This window comes from Acipenser ruthenus, chromosome 2 (genome assembly GCF_902713425.1).
Source record: "Acipenser ruthenus chromosome 2, fAciRut3.2 maternal haplotype, whole genome shotgun sequence".
Taxonomy (NCBI): domain Eukaryota; kingdom Metazoa; phylum Chordata; class Actinopteri; order Acipenseriformes; family Acipenseridae; genus Acipenser; species Acipenser ruthenus.
In genome coordinates, this window is record NC_081190.1 from 5368278 (window position 1) to 5383863 (window position 15586).

Here is a 15586-nt window from a genome sequence, read left to right on the forward strand (position 1 = left end):
TTTGATTTGAAAAAAGGCCAGGTTATTCCCTCTTGTCTAAAAATTACCAACCATATACTTTCTCCACTCTGACTAAATGTTACAGTTCTGGACTGGCTATGCAACTGGTTATTCTTGTAGCTTTGCATGCTGACATTTTGAATAATTTCTTCTAAATGTGAGAGTGAAAAAAATTACAGTAATTGAAGAAGTATTAAATAGTCAACTGAGGACACATTTCATGGATTACATATATCAGCGTTTTCAAATGAATTCTAACAAGAAAATGTTTTTCATTTTATTCTACTACAATGATGACTGACAAATTTAAATAGGCAGCATTTTAAAGACCAATTCTTTAGAAGAGATCTAAAATTAATAACTTGGAATTAATAACTTAATTTTTTTTAACTATGTACAATGCTGGCAGCAACTAGTAAAACTGAGAGCTGAGAAATGAAAATGAAGCATTTAAGCTCTATTGTGTGTAATTCTTCATAGTTCATAGTTCTCAGTGAAACAAGATATAAAGGTTAAGTTATAAATCTATATTTATGACCGCTTATCTATACATTCTGAGTTATTGGGCTGTCACAATATCCAACATGCTGTAGATCATTCTCAGTAGTTTCAATTAAAAGCTAACATGAAAGAAAAAAAAAACAAACAAAAAAAACAAAGTTTTAAAGTGTTGCTTATGTATTACTATATAGGTCAGATAAAAAGCTAACAGTAACATCATTTGGCCGGTGATGGCAATTAGCAGATTTAGTAGTGTGCATTTAGTCTGCCAAAATTACAGCTCAGAAATGCTGCCTTATCTCCCTGTTGACAGGATCACATTTTCTGTTTTTTTCTGATAGAAAATAGTGATAGCCAGATGATTGGGTTGGCTAAGTATGCAGGCCAAGTCATCAGGGGGATTTCTTCAGGGGCCACTGGGGCCTGGAAAGCGCCAGCATCAAGTGATCAGAAGGCATGCGTTTTGGCCATGCTTTCTGTCGAAGCTCAGCAGTTTACAACCCAGCACGCAGCCTCATCACAGCCATCAGCAATTTCACTCATCCAAGATATCCACACCTGTCAGCGGCTCTGCACCTGTTGTCTAAGGGATGCCTCACAACAGCCAATCGCAACTGACAGTTTGCAAGCATGGCCATATAAAGGCTCTTTCTCTTTGGTCTCTGTGGCCCACAACTGCTAACCTCCTTGAGTTATCCTTAGTACATTATGTCATCTGTGAAATGTTAATGTTCTTCACAACATTTTGCTACTTCTCTGAGCTGTTTAGTTCCCAGGCTGGAGCGCTTTACTGTATAAACTGAGCAAGTGAGCATGAAAGAGCTATTAGACGTTAAAAGATGCTAGGCTCAAAGCGTGGTATTAAAATAATCAAAATAATCCAGAGACTAGTGTTACTATATTATATTTTTGGGTTTCTTTTTTGAAGTACAGAATATCACAAAATACAGTATATGCATCAATTATGAAAAGGAAATAATAAAGCTAAGAAGCTAAGAATAAAAAAATAAACTGTGTATCGAATGTATCAGGTTGCCTTCATGCAGATTAGTTGGGACCTTTATTGGGTACAGGAAACCAGGCAACTGGCATGTTTTAAAAAAGAGAACAGAAATAAAATAATATATAACAAAGTAACTTTGTTCCTCCTTTCTCTGCTCTGCTCCTAATTAAACTGCTTCTTCATCATGTTCCCACTTGGCTCTGCTTGTCAGGACACTGCTTTGTGCCAAGTAGAATGTAGACATGGTGTCCTACATATCCCCATCATCTGTAACCTTCAGCTCAGGACTTGTAGCTGCGAGTGTAGATTACAAGGCTGGCGCTGGCTGTGCAGCTGGCCTGTCTGACTGAAGCCAGCTGAAGCTAGCCCATGGCCTTTCATGGCAGACCGCTTACTCAACGCTCTGCCATCGGCACACCAGACCCCTTACTCTTTATTATTATTATTATTATTATTATTTATTTCTTAGCAGACGCCCTTATCCAGGGCGACTTACAATTGTTACAACATATTACATTATACATTATTTCACATTATACAGATATCACATTATTTTTACATACAATTACCCATTTATACAGTTGGGTTTTTACTGGAGCAAACTAGGTAAAGTATCTTGCTCAAGGGTACAACAGCAGTGTCCCCCACTGGGAATTGAACCCACAACCCTCCGGTCAAGAGTCCAGAGCCCTAACCACTACTCCACACTGCTGCCCTACTCTTTCAACCCCCTCACTCTCAACTGGGCAGTGGTGGTAACATGAGTTACTCTGCGCTCACACTGAATCTTGCATTTACCTACCTTGTATCATTGATGTACCTTATCATACATTCAGTCCCTTCTGAATTTTGACTTTTTAAACCAAGACAATGGGTTCTATTCAATTGATCTATACAGTGGATGATCTAAACACTGCCACTGTTTAAATTCATAATAAGTTATTTTTACTTACTTTTAAAGACTGAACTGAACTAAAGTAAGCACACTGTTAGAGATGTTTGTTTTCACAAATTCCCCTTCTTTTGATGATGTAAACGATAGCAGTCTTTAGATCCGCTGCTGTTTAGATCAACTGAACAGGACACAGGGCTTCATTTCCTCTCTAACAATGTGCTTGTATGCCTATCAGGGTCAATAACTGACAGCTGACACAAGATGAGGTGAAGCTTTCAGCTGCTCCAGAATTTATCTTAAAATTAAAAAACATTACATATATATATATATACACACACTGCTGTGCAAAAGTCTTAGACATGTTGCATTTTTCTACTCTGATGCATTATGAGCATCAACAATTTACTCAAAGCCTCCACTAGGTTTTCTACTATTATAACAACCTTGACTTGCATAAAGAAGGAAAACATTGAGTGAAATAGCTCGCATCACTCGATTTTCAAGGTGTGATATTGGAAGCATAATCAACAAGTACAGAGAAACACCATCTGAAATTGACAAACCCAATTGACAACAGAACTGGCAGAAGGCACAGGTGTCGTTGTCCATCCATCAACAGTCCAAAGCACCTTTGACCATTGTTCCATAGTCCAATTTCTGTGTTCTTGTGTATATTTTAGCCTTTTAGTCTTGTTCCTCTTTCTAACAGAGGGATTCTTACTGCAACACATCCTTTAAGTCCTGATTTCAAGAGTGACCTTCGTACTGTTAATTTGATGGACAACGAGACCTGTGCCTTCTGCCAGTTCTGTTGTCAATTCAACGCTTGTCTTCTTTCTATTCCTTAAGGATATTATCTTCAAGTATTGCTCATCCTTGTTAGACAGCTTTGTGGATCTTCCAGTCCTGGATTTGTCAATTACAGATGACGTTTCTCTGTACTTGTTGACTATGCTTCAGATATCACACCTTGAAAATCGAGTGATGCAAGCTATTTCAATCAATGTTTTCTTTATGCAAGTCAAGGTTGTTATAATAGTAGAAAACACTAGTGGAGGCTTTGAGTAAATTGTTGATGCTCATAATTTTTTTTATTATTATTATTTTTATCAAGAGCATAGGCAAAGGCACATTTTCTGGGTGGAATAAAACAACTGAAACAGTATAAAACTAACAAGAAATAATTTAGTTGAAAGTTAAATGATTGAATTATGCTGTTAACATGAGTTTATTCCCCTTTGAAAATTGCATCAGATAACTTGTTAATTAAACAGGAATCTTAAGTAAGATACATTACAGTATTAATTATCTACAACAAAAATAAAAGTAGTAAAACAAAATAACATTGCCTTAAATGTATGACGGTCTACTCTGCCTCCCTTTGTACTTTACAATGAATTTCACTGGGGTGATTATTCCATCAATCATGGAAAGCGTAGGTGCAAGGTGATGGGTAAATGTTTATTCACGGGAACTGTTTGGTTATGATATCATATGTCAGAAACATACAAAACACATGTTGAAGCAATATGGACACCTTCTGTTTTGAAACTTAATATCATAAACACAGCTGAGCATAAGTATAGGGTATATCATATAAGGCATTCTGCAGGCTACAAAACAGCGGACAGGCTACTGCAGTACGTGAAGTCCTGTACATTAAAGGGGTCCTCCAATAGCCATGTATTTCTTACACCCGTTTGTCTTTTGTGCTCTTAGCTGCTGTATGTTAGGAAGATCAAATAGTAAAAACGATATAAAAAGCACATGGGAAGGCTGCCATTTTATTAAACATGGTTTGAACATGTCAGAATCGTGTAACAACCACGCTTAAAGATGACAGTAAAAAATGGACTGCTGTGCATTACGTATTGGCTCCACGCTCAGACATAGGCCTGTGCTATAGTATTTTATGAACTGGGCTGCTGCCAATGGTTTGATCCACTTTGATTCAATCTGGAGCAGCTGTGTACCATTTGGAACAGTTGCATTGGTGACTTTTCTGTAATTTACCTCCTTTGAACATTCTGCATGCTATAATAATGGATCAAAGAAAAAAAAAAACATGTGATTTAATAACCCAAGTAAATTGTCTGGGTGTTTTGTAATAATGCACTTTAATATTTAATTGTAGTTGTTTGTGGATCACAAGGAATGGTCTAAACAAAGGGGCTTTTGATATTGGTTTACAAATATATATATATATATATATATATATATATATATATATATATATATATATATATATATATAAAATAAAAATAAAATAAAAAACGACCAATAAGTAAATAAAACAATTAGGATACACATCATGTTGTGGTCTTTTCAATAAGAATCTGAAATTAGATCAAATTAATTGAAATGCAGTCTACCAACTAAATAACTTTTGCATCTTTTTACTTTGCGGACACAAGCCTTTAAGAAAGATCTGAAGCACTAAATGAGCCAGCAGGGGCGCCCTCAAAAGACATGTCTTTGCTTTAGGCAAGTTGCACGCGATGGCTCTCATTCTACGGTCTGTTGGCACTGTTCACCATGCAGCAAGGAGACAATATGGGATTTGATCTTAAATACTTGCTAATACACCATGCTGAGACAATGCCACTCAGTGTAACTGGATACAGAAGTCACTTGTGGTCTTGCTCCTTTGCAGAAGGCAGCAGGGGGGTGAGGTTGGGTAACATGCAGGACAAACACAATGCTTTACAATTGAGGGAAGAGGTCCAGAAGGGCCAATGTGTGGAGATACAAGGACTTTAATTCTTTTCGATGTGAGTCAAAGCCCTCTCCATCAATTAGCAGCTTTTGTCTCCAGAGCCTTATCACCAGCAGCATTACAGGAAGGGGACTGTAGTTGAATGCAACAATACTAAGGCATTTGACCCCCATGGAATTGCACTGCCTTTTTCCACAGCCTGCCTTCACAGTGAGAGCTGAAAAAATACATTGTGTGTATGTATGTATGTATATATATATATATATGCAAAAAATGTCATCACACCCAATACCAAACCAGATATAAGCAACTAAGAAAACATAATTCCATGGTGTGCAAACAGTCTTGAGTTGCTTTGTATTCATTTTAGAATTGTGAGAGTTTTTTCCCTTTAAGAAAAATAATCTAGCCCATTGTTTACTATGAAACAAGAAAAACAAAATCACTTTTTTTCTCACAAAACCTTTTCAACCATTGTTGAACCTCAAACATATATGTAAGGAACAGTCAATAATAATAATAATAATAATAATAATAATAATAAAGTAAAAAGTCTCAAAGCCATACCAGGTTGCTTTTGATTTCACTGTGGGACATGATGTATAGCACAAAACTAATAAGAGGTTTTAAACAGCTTTGGTAGACCTGCCATGGTTTCATAGAGGCGTTCTTTCATACTGAGTCGGAACGAAACCGTACCGATGAATGTAGCATGAAGCCCATTTAAAGGGATTTAATAATAGGTACACCGAAATAAAGACTTGGCTTTTCAAACTTTTTTACTGATGCAGTTGTATCAGAAGGCTACTTATCCAGCCTAAAAGCATAACCCTAAGGGATTCTATCAAACTGTGAAAATACATTAAGTAGCAAACTAGGTTTGAAAATAAACAGGGGGTGGGGGGGTTGCTCGCTGCTCTGAAATGTCCTTTAGCCATTTGGCTCTTTTGAAAACAAAACCACGCCTTTCATTTCTTTAAGTGTTTACAATCTCCAAGACAAAAAAAAAAGTATCCTTGGGCTAAAATGTTTATTGGCACCCAGTAGTCTGAAGACAAAGGCTAGAGCCTGTGGTTTTCAAGGGCACTTATTCATCGACTGCATTCTCAGAGGGATCTCTCAATGGGTAGAGTAGGATTACTCAGACTGCTATTCCACGCCTATTCTTCTACATTTTCCTTGGCACGACTATAAGCCAAGCTATTTTTAGTAGCACTGCCTTCTATTTTTAGACAACTACCGGTTATGAGGCATTTATTAGGGAAAGAAAAAAACGAGGGGAGGGGAGAGCTGGAGCCAGCTTCCAGGCACATGTATCTAACGTGTATCTGCAGGCGTTTCAGCTGCTTCCAATCTGAAGTGAACAAAAAAATAATAATTCAAGAGTTCTCTGGGACTTAAAAATAACCCCGGCCTCTGGCAAACTGACCAAAATACAACAAGCTGTTACTATGTAAAACAGTAGGTCAAAAAAAAAAAAAAAAAAAATAATGCATAAAAAAACAAAGAAGCTACTCTAAGGATGAGAGCCAGAGTTAAAACTGTTGCTTTGAGGGTGGAGGCATGTTTTACACACATGTAAAAATGTGACAGCTTTTTATTCTTCTATGTGTACTTAGATGAGAGTTGGTTTTCAACCGTCTTCTTTGTTAAAAAAAAAAAAAACCCTGAATGCTCTGTCTGTACAGTACAGTGTTTTTACCAACACTATGTACAAGAAGTTCACACTAACTGCAAATGTATTACAGAAAAAGAAATGGCAAATACCATTTGAGCTTCTCCACATTAGAGGGGTAAACTTCCTCTGTCAAATCACTTCTTCTTCTAAGTTTTAAACCAATGCTGAACTTTCCAACATTCTTTCGTAATTTCGTAAAAGTGTTGGTTAAAATAAAACAGAATACAACCCCAAAGTATACAGTATGCCTTTTCTTAGTCTCAAACAATCTTAATGATAAGGCTACAGATCTTTGTCCTCACTGCCTGAACCACTATTATGTAACCAATGTCATGAGGTTAATTTACTTAGCCCAACAAAGCTGACTCAGCCTTTAATCCTAAATTCTATACATGCAGAGAACAAAACAAATCGCCATGATGGAAGTAAACTTGGTGGAATACTCTTTGAAGGCAAGTGATCTGTTTCTGCTGTAAAAAGATACGTGTCTGTGACAAACTGCACATGGGCTACTATTTGTATGTATACCTGTATGTATGAACGTTTGTAAGTGTTTTTGGTGGCCGTTCATGGGATACCCACAATTCATTTAATTTAGGATACCTAAAATATAAAAACAATTTAATAATTACAATATTGGCCTATAAGGTTTATACATTACAATTAGGATTGAGCAATATGGATTAGGATAATTACATTACATAATTGTATATATGTAAGACATAATGGAACACATACAACATTACAAATTGATTATTATTACTATTATTGTTGTTGTTTATTCACAACAATGACTTGGTTAAAAAAAAAGAAATACTCACTAGTTATTTTACATATTGCAGAACAAAAACACGCCTAACAAAGAAGCTTTTTAGAATCCCATTAGCCTGGCAGCAAGTCATTAACACTGTGACCTTTGGAAATAATTAACAGATTTTGTTTTTCTCCCTCCCTTCTCGTTCATGGTGGGTGACAGAGTGGGAACCACGGCCTGCTGTTGGGTTTGCAAGATTTAAAAGAGATTATTCAGATTAAACTAATCTGGAAATGAGATTGCCAGATTGCTTTCAGACACAGCGTTCTGTCCATGTGGCCTGGCTGTCATGTGAGGGAAGGAAGGGTTTTGTCACCTCAACTCCAGTTCGGTAATCCAAACTAATGATGCTGGCCACATGTATCAGCACATACCCGAGTTTCTGCATGGCATCCAAACAGCCCAACAAAACGTTTCAGCTGTTACAGGCTTTTAAAAACGTGCACCGATCTGATTCATTTTTGGCCAACATACATCTGGTCAAACATATACTTTTTATGTGATAATTATTTACCACTAAAAGAAAAAGGCCAAGGGCACACGGTGCAATTAAAAGTTAATAACATACTGATTATATTAAGCAAACAGGCTATTTGATCTGGACTCTGACCAAGAAAAATATAAAATGTGCTTTATTGTAATGCCAATTTTCTTTCCACGTTCAGCATACTTCATATGCTCACACTAGGTAATTTGCAAAGTGGAAAAAATGATAATTCTCAATTGTCAGGAATGAGGAAGGGAGAGCCCATAACCTTCCATGTCACTACTTTTATGTAACTAAGCTTCTCAGTGTCTCACTGAAGTTTAAGGGGGAGGATTACATTATAAAAGCATATTCCGGAATGCAATACATGTTGCTGAAGATTACCGTTAAATATGGCTCTCCTTGGTTTTTGGGTAACATGGAAATAGACTTGTAGTCTAGTGTTTTTGTCCACTTTTTAGAGAGCATAACCTAATTCTTGAATGTAAATCTGTTAAACTGTAATACTCTTAATCAACCACACCTTATAAAGATGATTGAAATTATTTGAATACCAGCAAGTCAGAAGGACACAATGTTGCGTCTCATTTAAGATTTGGCTGCTACAGTTGTCTTGTAATTAAATTCACATGTTCTGTAAAGGGTGCTGATATGCTTCACCATATGAGAAAGCGTGATATATGGTTGTGATTGCTTGTTTTATACTTTTGAGAGAGAATTAAAAAAGTAATACTTGCTCAAGAAGCCTGAAACAACTCTTTGTAGTGCACACATATATAATCTGCCTTTTCAAAGGTTCGTCTGTAATTATTTAGACTTTCCCACCTTTTCTCTCCGACTTTTGATGTTGCCAGGCAGCAAGTTTTAATGAGGACCTTTGTCAACCTGCAAATCAACGCCTAATATCTACATCTGACAGCCTTGCAACGCTTGTTTCAAAACTGTAAACAACAGGGGGGTTGAGGGGGGAAAGAGGGATGGGGGGTGGTCTCATTTTGATGGAGCAATTCTAAAATCTGTTTTCACTTTGAACTACAAACTTGAACAGTAAATCACAAATTCTAATTTAGCTGCGCTGATATGGACGCAATAATCACACACACTGGCAAAGCATAGGAGAACAAATGCGAAGGATATAAGGCTTATATAAACGGCCCCTGAGAGGGAAGCTCTTCAGTCTGTATAAACATTGCTGAAGAGCTTTCACAAGCCTCTGTGCCATTGTAGCAACAGCGCTAATTACCGACCAAAGACATGCTAATTACATGGAGCTTTATTTCTAATGTAAAGGGCGCTTTTTAGGTCGCCCACACAGTGCTGAGCTCTTCCTACCACGAGACAGCACAACCCCTGGCATGGCTGGATGGACTTTTGTGCCTGCTGCTATTGAAGATGTACAGAGCCCAACATAATAAGCTGCTGATTGAGTAAGAAAAATGCTCCAGCTACTTTTCATCTTGGTAGTCTGAGACAATAAGAGCCACTTGTACCATCTTCAGCATTCTGTGATTACATCATACACAGGTTCACATGGTTCTGTTTCATTAGAAATAACAGTCAAAGCTTTGAAACTTGTTTTCATGTCTCTCAATGGTAGTTTAATTAGACATGGTTGGGCCAACAGCAAATCAGTTTCATCACCAAAAATCAATACTATCACACTGTACAATACTACTCCTCCTACGGTTCACTTTTTCCTCATTATGAGCTTCGTGCTGAAGTGCAGCACGTACTGGAGCAAATTTCCAAAAGGTCATTACTGCCTTTCTTGCAGAAGCTATGAGAGTAGCAGCTACCTAACCAAGAGCACCTAGTACATGTTATGTTTATGGACTTGGTCACGCTAATGATGATACATAATAGAACATGTTCAAAATAAACGTTTTCAGAAAGCATTCTATCAGTGTAATGTCAATTACAACATGACACTTGTCGCTTGTTAATCAGTCATTGATTTTTAATCATTGAGTCACTGTGTCATTGTGACAAATCCAATGTGTTTTTTTCTTTTTTTTTGATAGAGAAAACTGCTTTTTGGTAAAAGATTACAGCAGTATTTTGTTCGTTTAGATTATAATAGGTAATACCTTTTTTAATTGCATGTAATCAAGCACAAATATAGATATTAGGGCTGCTCCAATTAATAGATTAATTGGATTAATTAATCAACTAAAGAGTTGATTGCAGATTATTTTTCTTCAGATTTAATCATGCAGTTCAATTTTTGTATAGAAAATAAAATCAACCACATGGCAGTCCAATCATAAGTGAGCAGAGGCGGGACATAAACAGTTGAAGGTCTTTAGTAGGTTTACCCAATGGGAGAGTCAAAGATCTGCTCCTTGTTATACAGGTGTCCAATCATGAGTGAACAGAGGAGGTACATAATTGGGAGTTTAACCAATGGGAAAGTCCAAAATCTGCGTTGGTCTTACAACTGTCCAATCATGAGTGAGCAGAGGCGGGACATAAATATGTTAGCACAGGGTGTAAGCACAGCTCAATTTTGTGCGATTATTGCTTATTATAGAGACAGTTATGGAGCATTATATTGAGAACTTTGAAGTAATATTTCTAATTGCTTTTTACAAATTAAAAAAAAATGTTATAGACAAGGGAGACATTGCAGTCGAATTAGGTCTGAATCAATTTTTCTCAGAAAAAATGGAGGTGTACACCACAAATACCTGAAGGCACCAATTCTTCAAACAGAGGTAATTATGTGGAATTACTTCCTCTGATTTCTGACTACGACAACATGTTAAGCAATCACTTGTCAATAGCCACAGTATTCTCGGGTACCTGTAACAAGATTCTGAACGGCTTCATCTCTTCGGTGCCTCAGATTCTGCTAGATTCAGAAATACAAGGAAGCCAAATACGTAGCTATGTAAACAACCAATGTTCTGTGAAAATGTGTTACATTTATTAAAATAAAAATAATAACAAAAATGCCTTTAAAAAGACCCACATCCTTCCAGGACAATGCAACCTATGTCACCCTTCGTGCTATTTGTCCAGTAACATTTAATATGTCCTCCCACTAAACTGAGCAACTGCAACTTGCAGGTAATTCTGAAGTGTAGAAGGAACACCTTTTTTAAATTCCAGAATTCAAAATGTACCTGTATTTGCAACATACACACACACTGAGTGCATCATTCCTGCAGGAGTGCCTTAAGCTTGCATTTAGCTTGTGCAGATGTGCTACATTATAAATTCACCCTTGCTGACCTGGCCTGGGGTTTAAACAGGCTGCCTGCACCTGGTCTCCAACTTTTGAAAGCTCACGTGTCTTGAAAGAAAGTGCCAGGATTCCATTTAAGTGGAGACGAAGCATGCAGCAGGAGGCTGTCCCAAAGCAGATGACCTAGCTTGGGTGTTCTACTGGTCTTAAGCCTGTTGTATAAGAGTGAATTAGTCTTAGTCCCTTTTGTCTTTAAACTGACATCGACATTTAGCAATCAAGCTACAAATTACCCATACATTCTGACAGGCAGTAGAGAGGGTAGAGTATGTGCTCTTTTTTAGTCACAGGGAAAGTGTTTAAATCAGTGGCTAAGATTTAACAAAAACCTTTCAACCTAGCTTATCATAATGGCCATCAGTTTATCTCCCACCACAGTTTGAGGTAACCATCCCACCTGCTTACCTCAACAATGTCAGAGTTTGTTCGACTCTCGTGTGGCTCATTGTACTCTGTGTATTTCAGCAGAACTTTGTCCATATCCGTGCTGGCATACTGGAACAGTTTGTTGGTGCTGTTGAAGATGATGAGAGCGATCTCACAGTCACACAGAACACTAAGCTCATAGGCCTTCTTCATTAACCCAAACTTTCTCTTAGTAAACGTCACCTGCAGACAAAGGGGGAAAACACCATCAGTCAATAACTACAGCAACACAGTGCATGGTTAATCAGATTCATGTTGTATTTCTTAGACGCTGGACCCTATTTTAATGAACATATGGTGGCCTATCTATCGCTTATGATAAACCCACAAACCTGGAAAGCCCTCTTCATTATGTAGCTCAACTCTTTCTGAAAACTCCAGAATCCCAATTGTCAATAACCCGTTTTCTTGGCTCCCAGCACTCTTTCACTTCTGATGCTGGGAAGCTGCGACAGTGAGACTCAACAGTGCAAACAGACTGACTTCAACACCCTTCAACCTCGTTGCTAGCTGGCAAAAAATCAATTCAAGGATACTTTTTTTTTTTTTCTGTTCACCTTTAGCACCCAAGGAAGATGATCAGTGGAATGAGATCTCAGATCACATCTAATTAATTATATCTTGAGGAATGGTAACTGACACATGCATGGAATCCGCTGAAACTGCTAAAACAGAATTTTCGCAGGTGATGACATTGCGTTTAGAAAATGCCAACTTCAAGCAAATACTCACTGTGTTGATGAAGGTAAACAGCAGAATAGCTTTACTCTCTTAGATAATGAGTCATGTTTTAGACAATGTGCTGCTGGTGATGCAAGTACTATTTTTTGTTCCAGTACCAGAAACAATACAATCTACGTTATATAGATTATTATTAGTGCTGGGACAAACACAGGATTTTTATGTTCGGATATCCACTCATAATTTAAATATTCATTTGGATATTCGTTCATTTTTCAAAAAGTAATAAAAGTCATTATATTGCTCTGAACGCAGGCAGAGACAGCATAGCAGCAGGGTCAGGGGGTGAGGTCGTGGCCACTGTGTGTGTGCCTTTATTTTACAGCAAGACCTTCCAACACGTTAAAAAAGAAAAATATCCCAGGAGTAAAGAATAAGTTTTGTAGGACTTACTTTATCCTAGTGAACAAAGGATGCCAAATAGCAGTTCAAGTTAAATGTTGTTTTGTTTATTCCCAAAAGTAAAGTTGACAACGTTTTTTTTTTCATTTTTTACCATTGCTGTTTCTTCACAGTAAACAGTGGCCATCGACACGCTTTCATAAAGTAATAACATGAGGTTTACTTGTGCCTTTTTGTAGCTGAACAAGCAAACGAAAACTGAAATTTAACTTTAAACACTTCAAATAAAACAAAAACGTGGAAATGGCTTTGTAAAGTGAAGGGGGAAAAAAACTCACAATTTTGGTTCTGGTTTATTACATTCCACATAACAGAAAATCGTAACAAAATATATATAATATATACAGTCTGTATAAAAATCACTACACAACAATTTCAGGAAGTTGGGTACTGTTTAAGCGAGGCATTTCAGAATGACGTACTTGCATGCGCATAATCTGGTTTGTTTACTTTTTGCTGTCTGAAACTTTTAAATACATGCTCAACAGCTGCTGTGTTGACACTGTGGTTTATATATATATATATATATATATATATATATATATATATATATATATATATATTAATCTCATATATCACACAGAGCTCTTCTTCATTTGCCATTTTTTTTAAACTGTCGTGCAAATTGTCGTGAGACGGTAAATAAGTGCAAGGTATTTTTGTAATTTGTAGTGAACATGAACATCTGATTTTTGTATCCGAATACATGTCAAAAAATATTCGTTTGAATATTCGGATATTTGTCCCAGCACTAATTATTATTATTATTATTATTATTATTATTATTATTATTATTATTATTATTATTATTATTATTATTATTATTTATTTGTTATTTTTTTGTTTATTCTTCTTCTTCTTCTTCTTATTTTTTTTAAAGAAAAATGATTTGCTAACACAGCAGTACAAGACTACGGTAGCACTTGTACCAGCCACATTTTTATCACACCTTTCAAAACTGAACACAATAGGCAAAGCATTTAGTAATGATGCCAAGTCCTGTATTTCCCATGTAGTTAAATGCAGACAAACTGCGCACTACATAGCTAACATATGACCAGGCTTGGCAGGATTCGATTTTTAATCGGTTAACGTTGATAAACGTCGATTTCACCTCACACTCACAGGCCGACAAATAAATATTTACATCATTAATAATCGAAATTTATAGAAAGGGGACGTAAGAAAAATGTTTGAAAACGTAGTAAGAGTTCATGAATGTGTATAAAATGCAATGAGTGGAGGAGGTTCAGTATTTACGTCTCTGACTAGAGCAGCCTGCTCCGCGGCGGAGCTGTGAATAAGTTATGCTGTGCATCATTCAAGTGTACGGTACAATGCGCTGGGGTTAAAGTTGAGAAAGATCATATCATACTCAGTTGCGTTTGTCGCGGGCGGTTAAACTGCACTATAGTAATAGTTTTTTTTTGTACATGCCCTGTGATAACAACATAACAGCACCTGATCACTGGGAAAGTGAAACCCAGTCACTGCCTGGCATGTCTGGCGTGGCATTACGTGCACTCGCAGTGCCTCACTGTCAGTTTGTTCAGAAAAGATCAAGACAAACGTCGCATGCGCCTCTCTGAAGACCAGCTTGGACAGCTCAACATTTTGTAAGCTACTGCCATAAACTTAAATTTGGAGAGAGAGCTTTGCAAATACATATCCATTCCAGTAACTCTAACAAAAGATTTTTTTAATTAATTTTTACATTTTTCATATATATATATATTTTTTTACAAATGTACTACCAAATGAACAGAATAATTTAAAGCAGGTATGATTTATTGTTATTAACTCTATGTGCACAGAGGAAAATCAAGCCCAACGACCTGTCATAATGGTGGTGACATGTCCCCAATAAACTCCCCTCCAGGATCTGGATGCTAGTTTACATACGAGGGAGTTGCAATCCCCATACTGCGAATAAAAAAAATCTAAATCTAAGAGAAGGAGCTGAGATTGACTTCCCCCACAAATTAACATTTTATCAAAATATAGAAACTGCACATCAATAACATTAAAACAAAAGCTTGGAAAACTACAATAAAAGTCAGCTAGATAAAAAGAGCGAGTTATTTATAACTGCACTCAGCTTTATAACTCACCTAAATGTAAAGCTTGAGGTTTAAACATTATTTAAACATTATCTCCTGCCACCATGACTAATGAGCACTTCCTCTTGTTCGTTGTTCTGCCTGCTAAACTGAATGTAAAGCAATTTAAAAAAACAAAAAACAAATATACAGTTAATTAACTGTAAGATGAGATTTATAATTTCAACTCTTTCAGAAGTGACTATAATTTAGATGCAATATACTGTGTAAACATGGGACTCATATAGCAGTTTCAGTCAGGCTAGAGTGACACTCTGAACTAATAACCATCTTATCTGAGAGAGGGAGTCAAGTGTATGTGCTAGAATGCTGGGAACAGAAAGTGAAAGAGCATGGAAGAATACAGTTAGGAAATAAATATTGTCTGCTATTGTATACTGACTATATACTGACTATATTGGCTTCCCTTTGAATCCCAGCTGGTCATACCAGGGAAAATGTGACATTCAAGGCCCTCTCTAATCCCAGCAGTCAGCCTGTATCTTCTCAAAGAGATGTCTCTGCATGCTAGCACTCTGAACTCCTACTCCCAGCACAATCACACAGACGTCACACA

General features: G+C 36.9%; 1 protein-coding gene across 15 annotated transcripts in view; it reads right to left on the bottom strand.

The window, feature by feature from the left end:
* Positions 1–15586, bottom strand: part of LOC117404115 (myocyte-specific enhancer factor 2C) — an 83575-nt gene that overhangs the window by 23049 nt on the left and 44940 nt on the right. For 12 of the 15 annotated variants that reach the window (XM_058987240.1, XM_058987194.1, XM_058987248.1 and 9 more), the window contains one exon: positions 11747–11950. In XM_058987240.1, coding sequence (XP_058843223.1) covers positions 11747–11950 — 204 coding nt within the window. Of the gene's footprint in view, positions 1–10896; positions 10946–11746; positions 11951–15586 lie in introns of those variants that run through there. The other 3 variants (XM_058987232.1, XM_058987223.1, XM_058987228.1) reach the window with 2 other exon arrangements.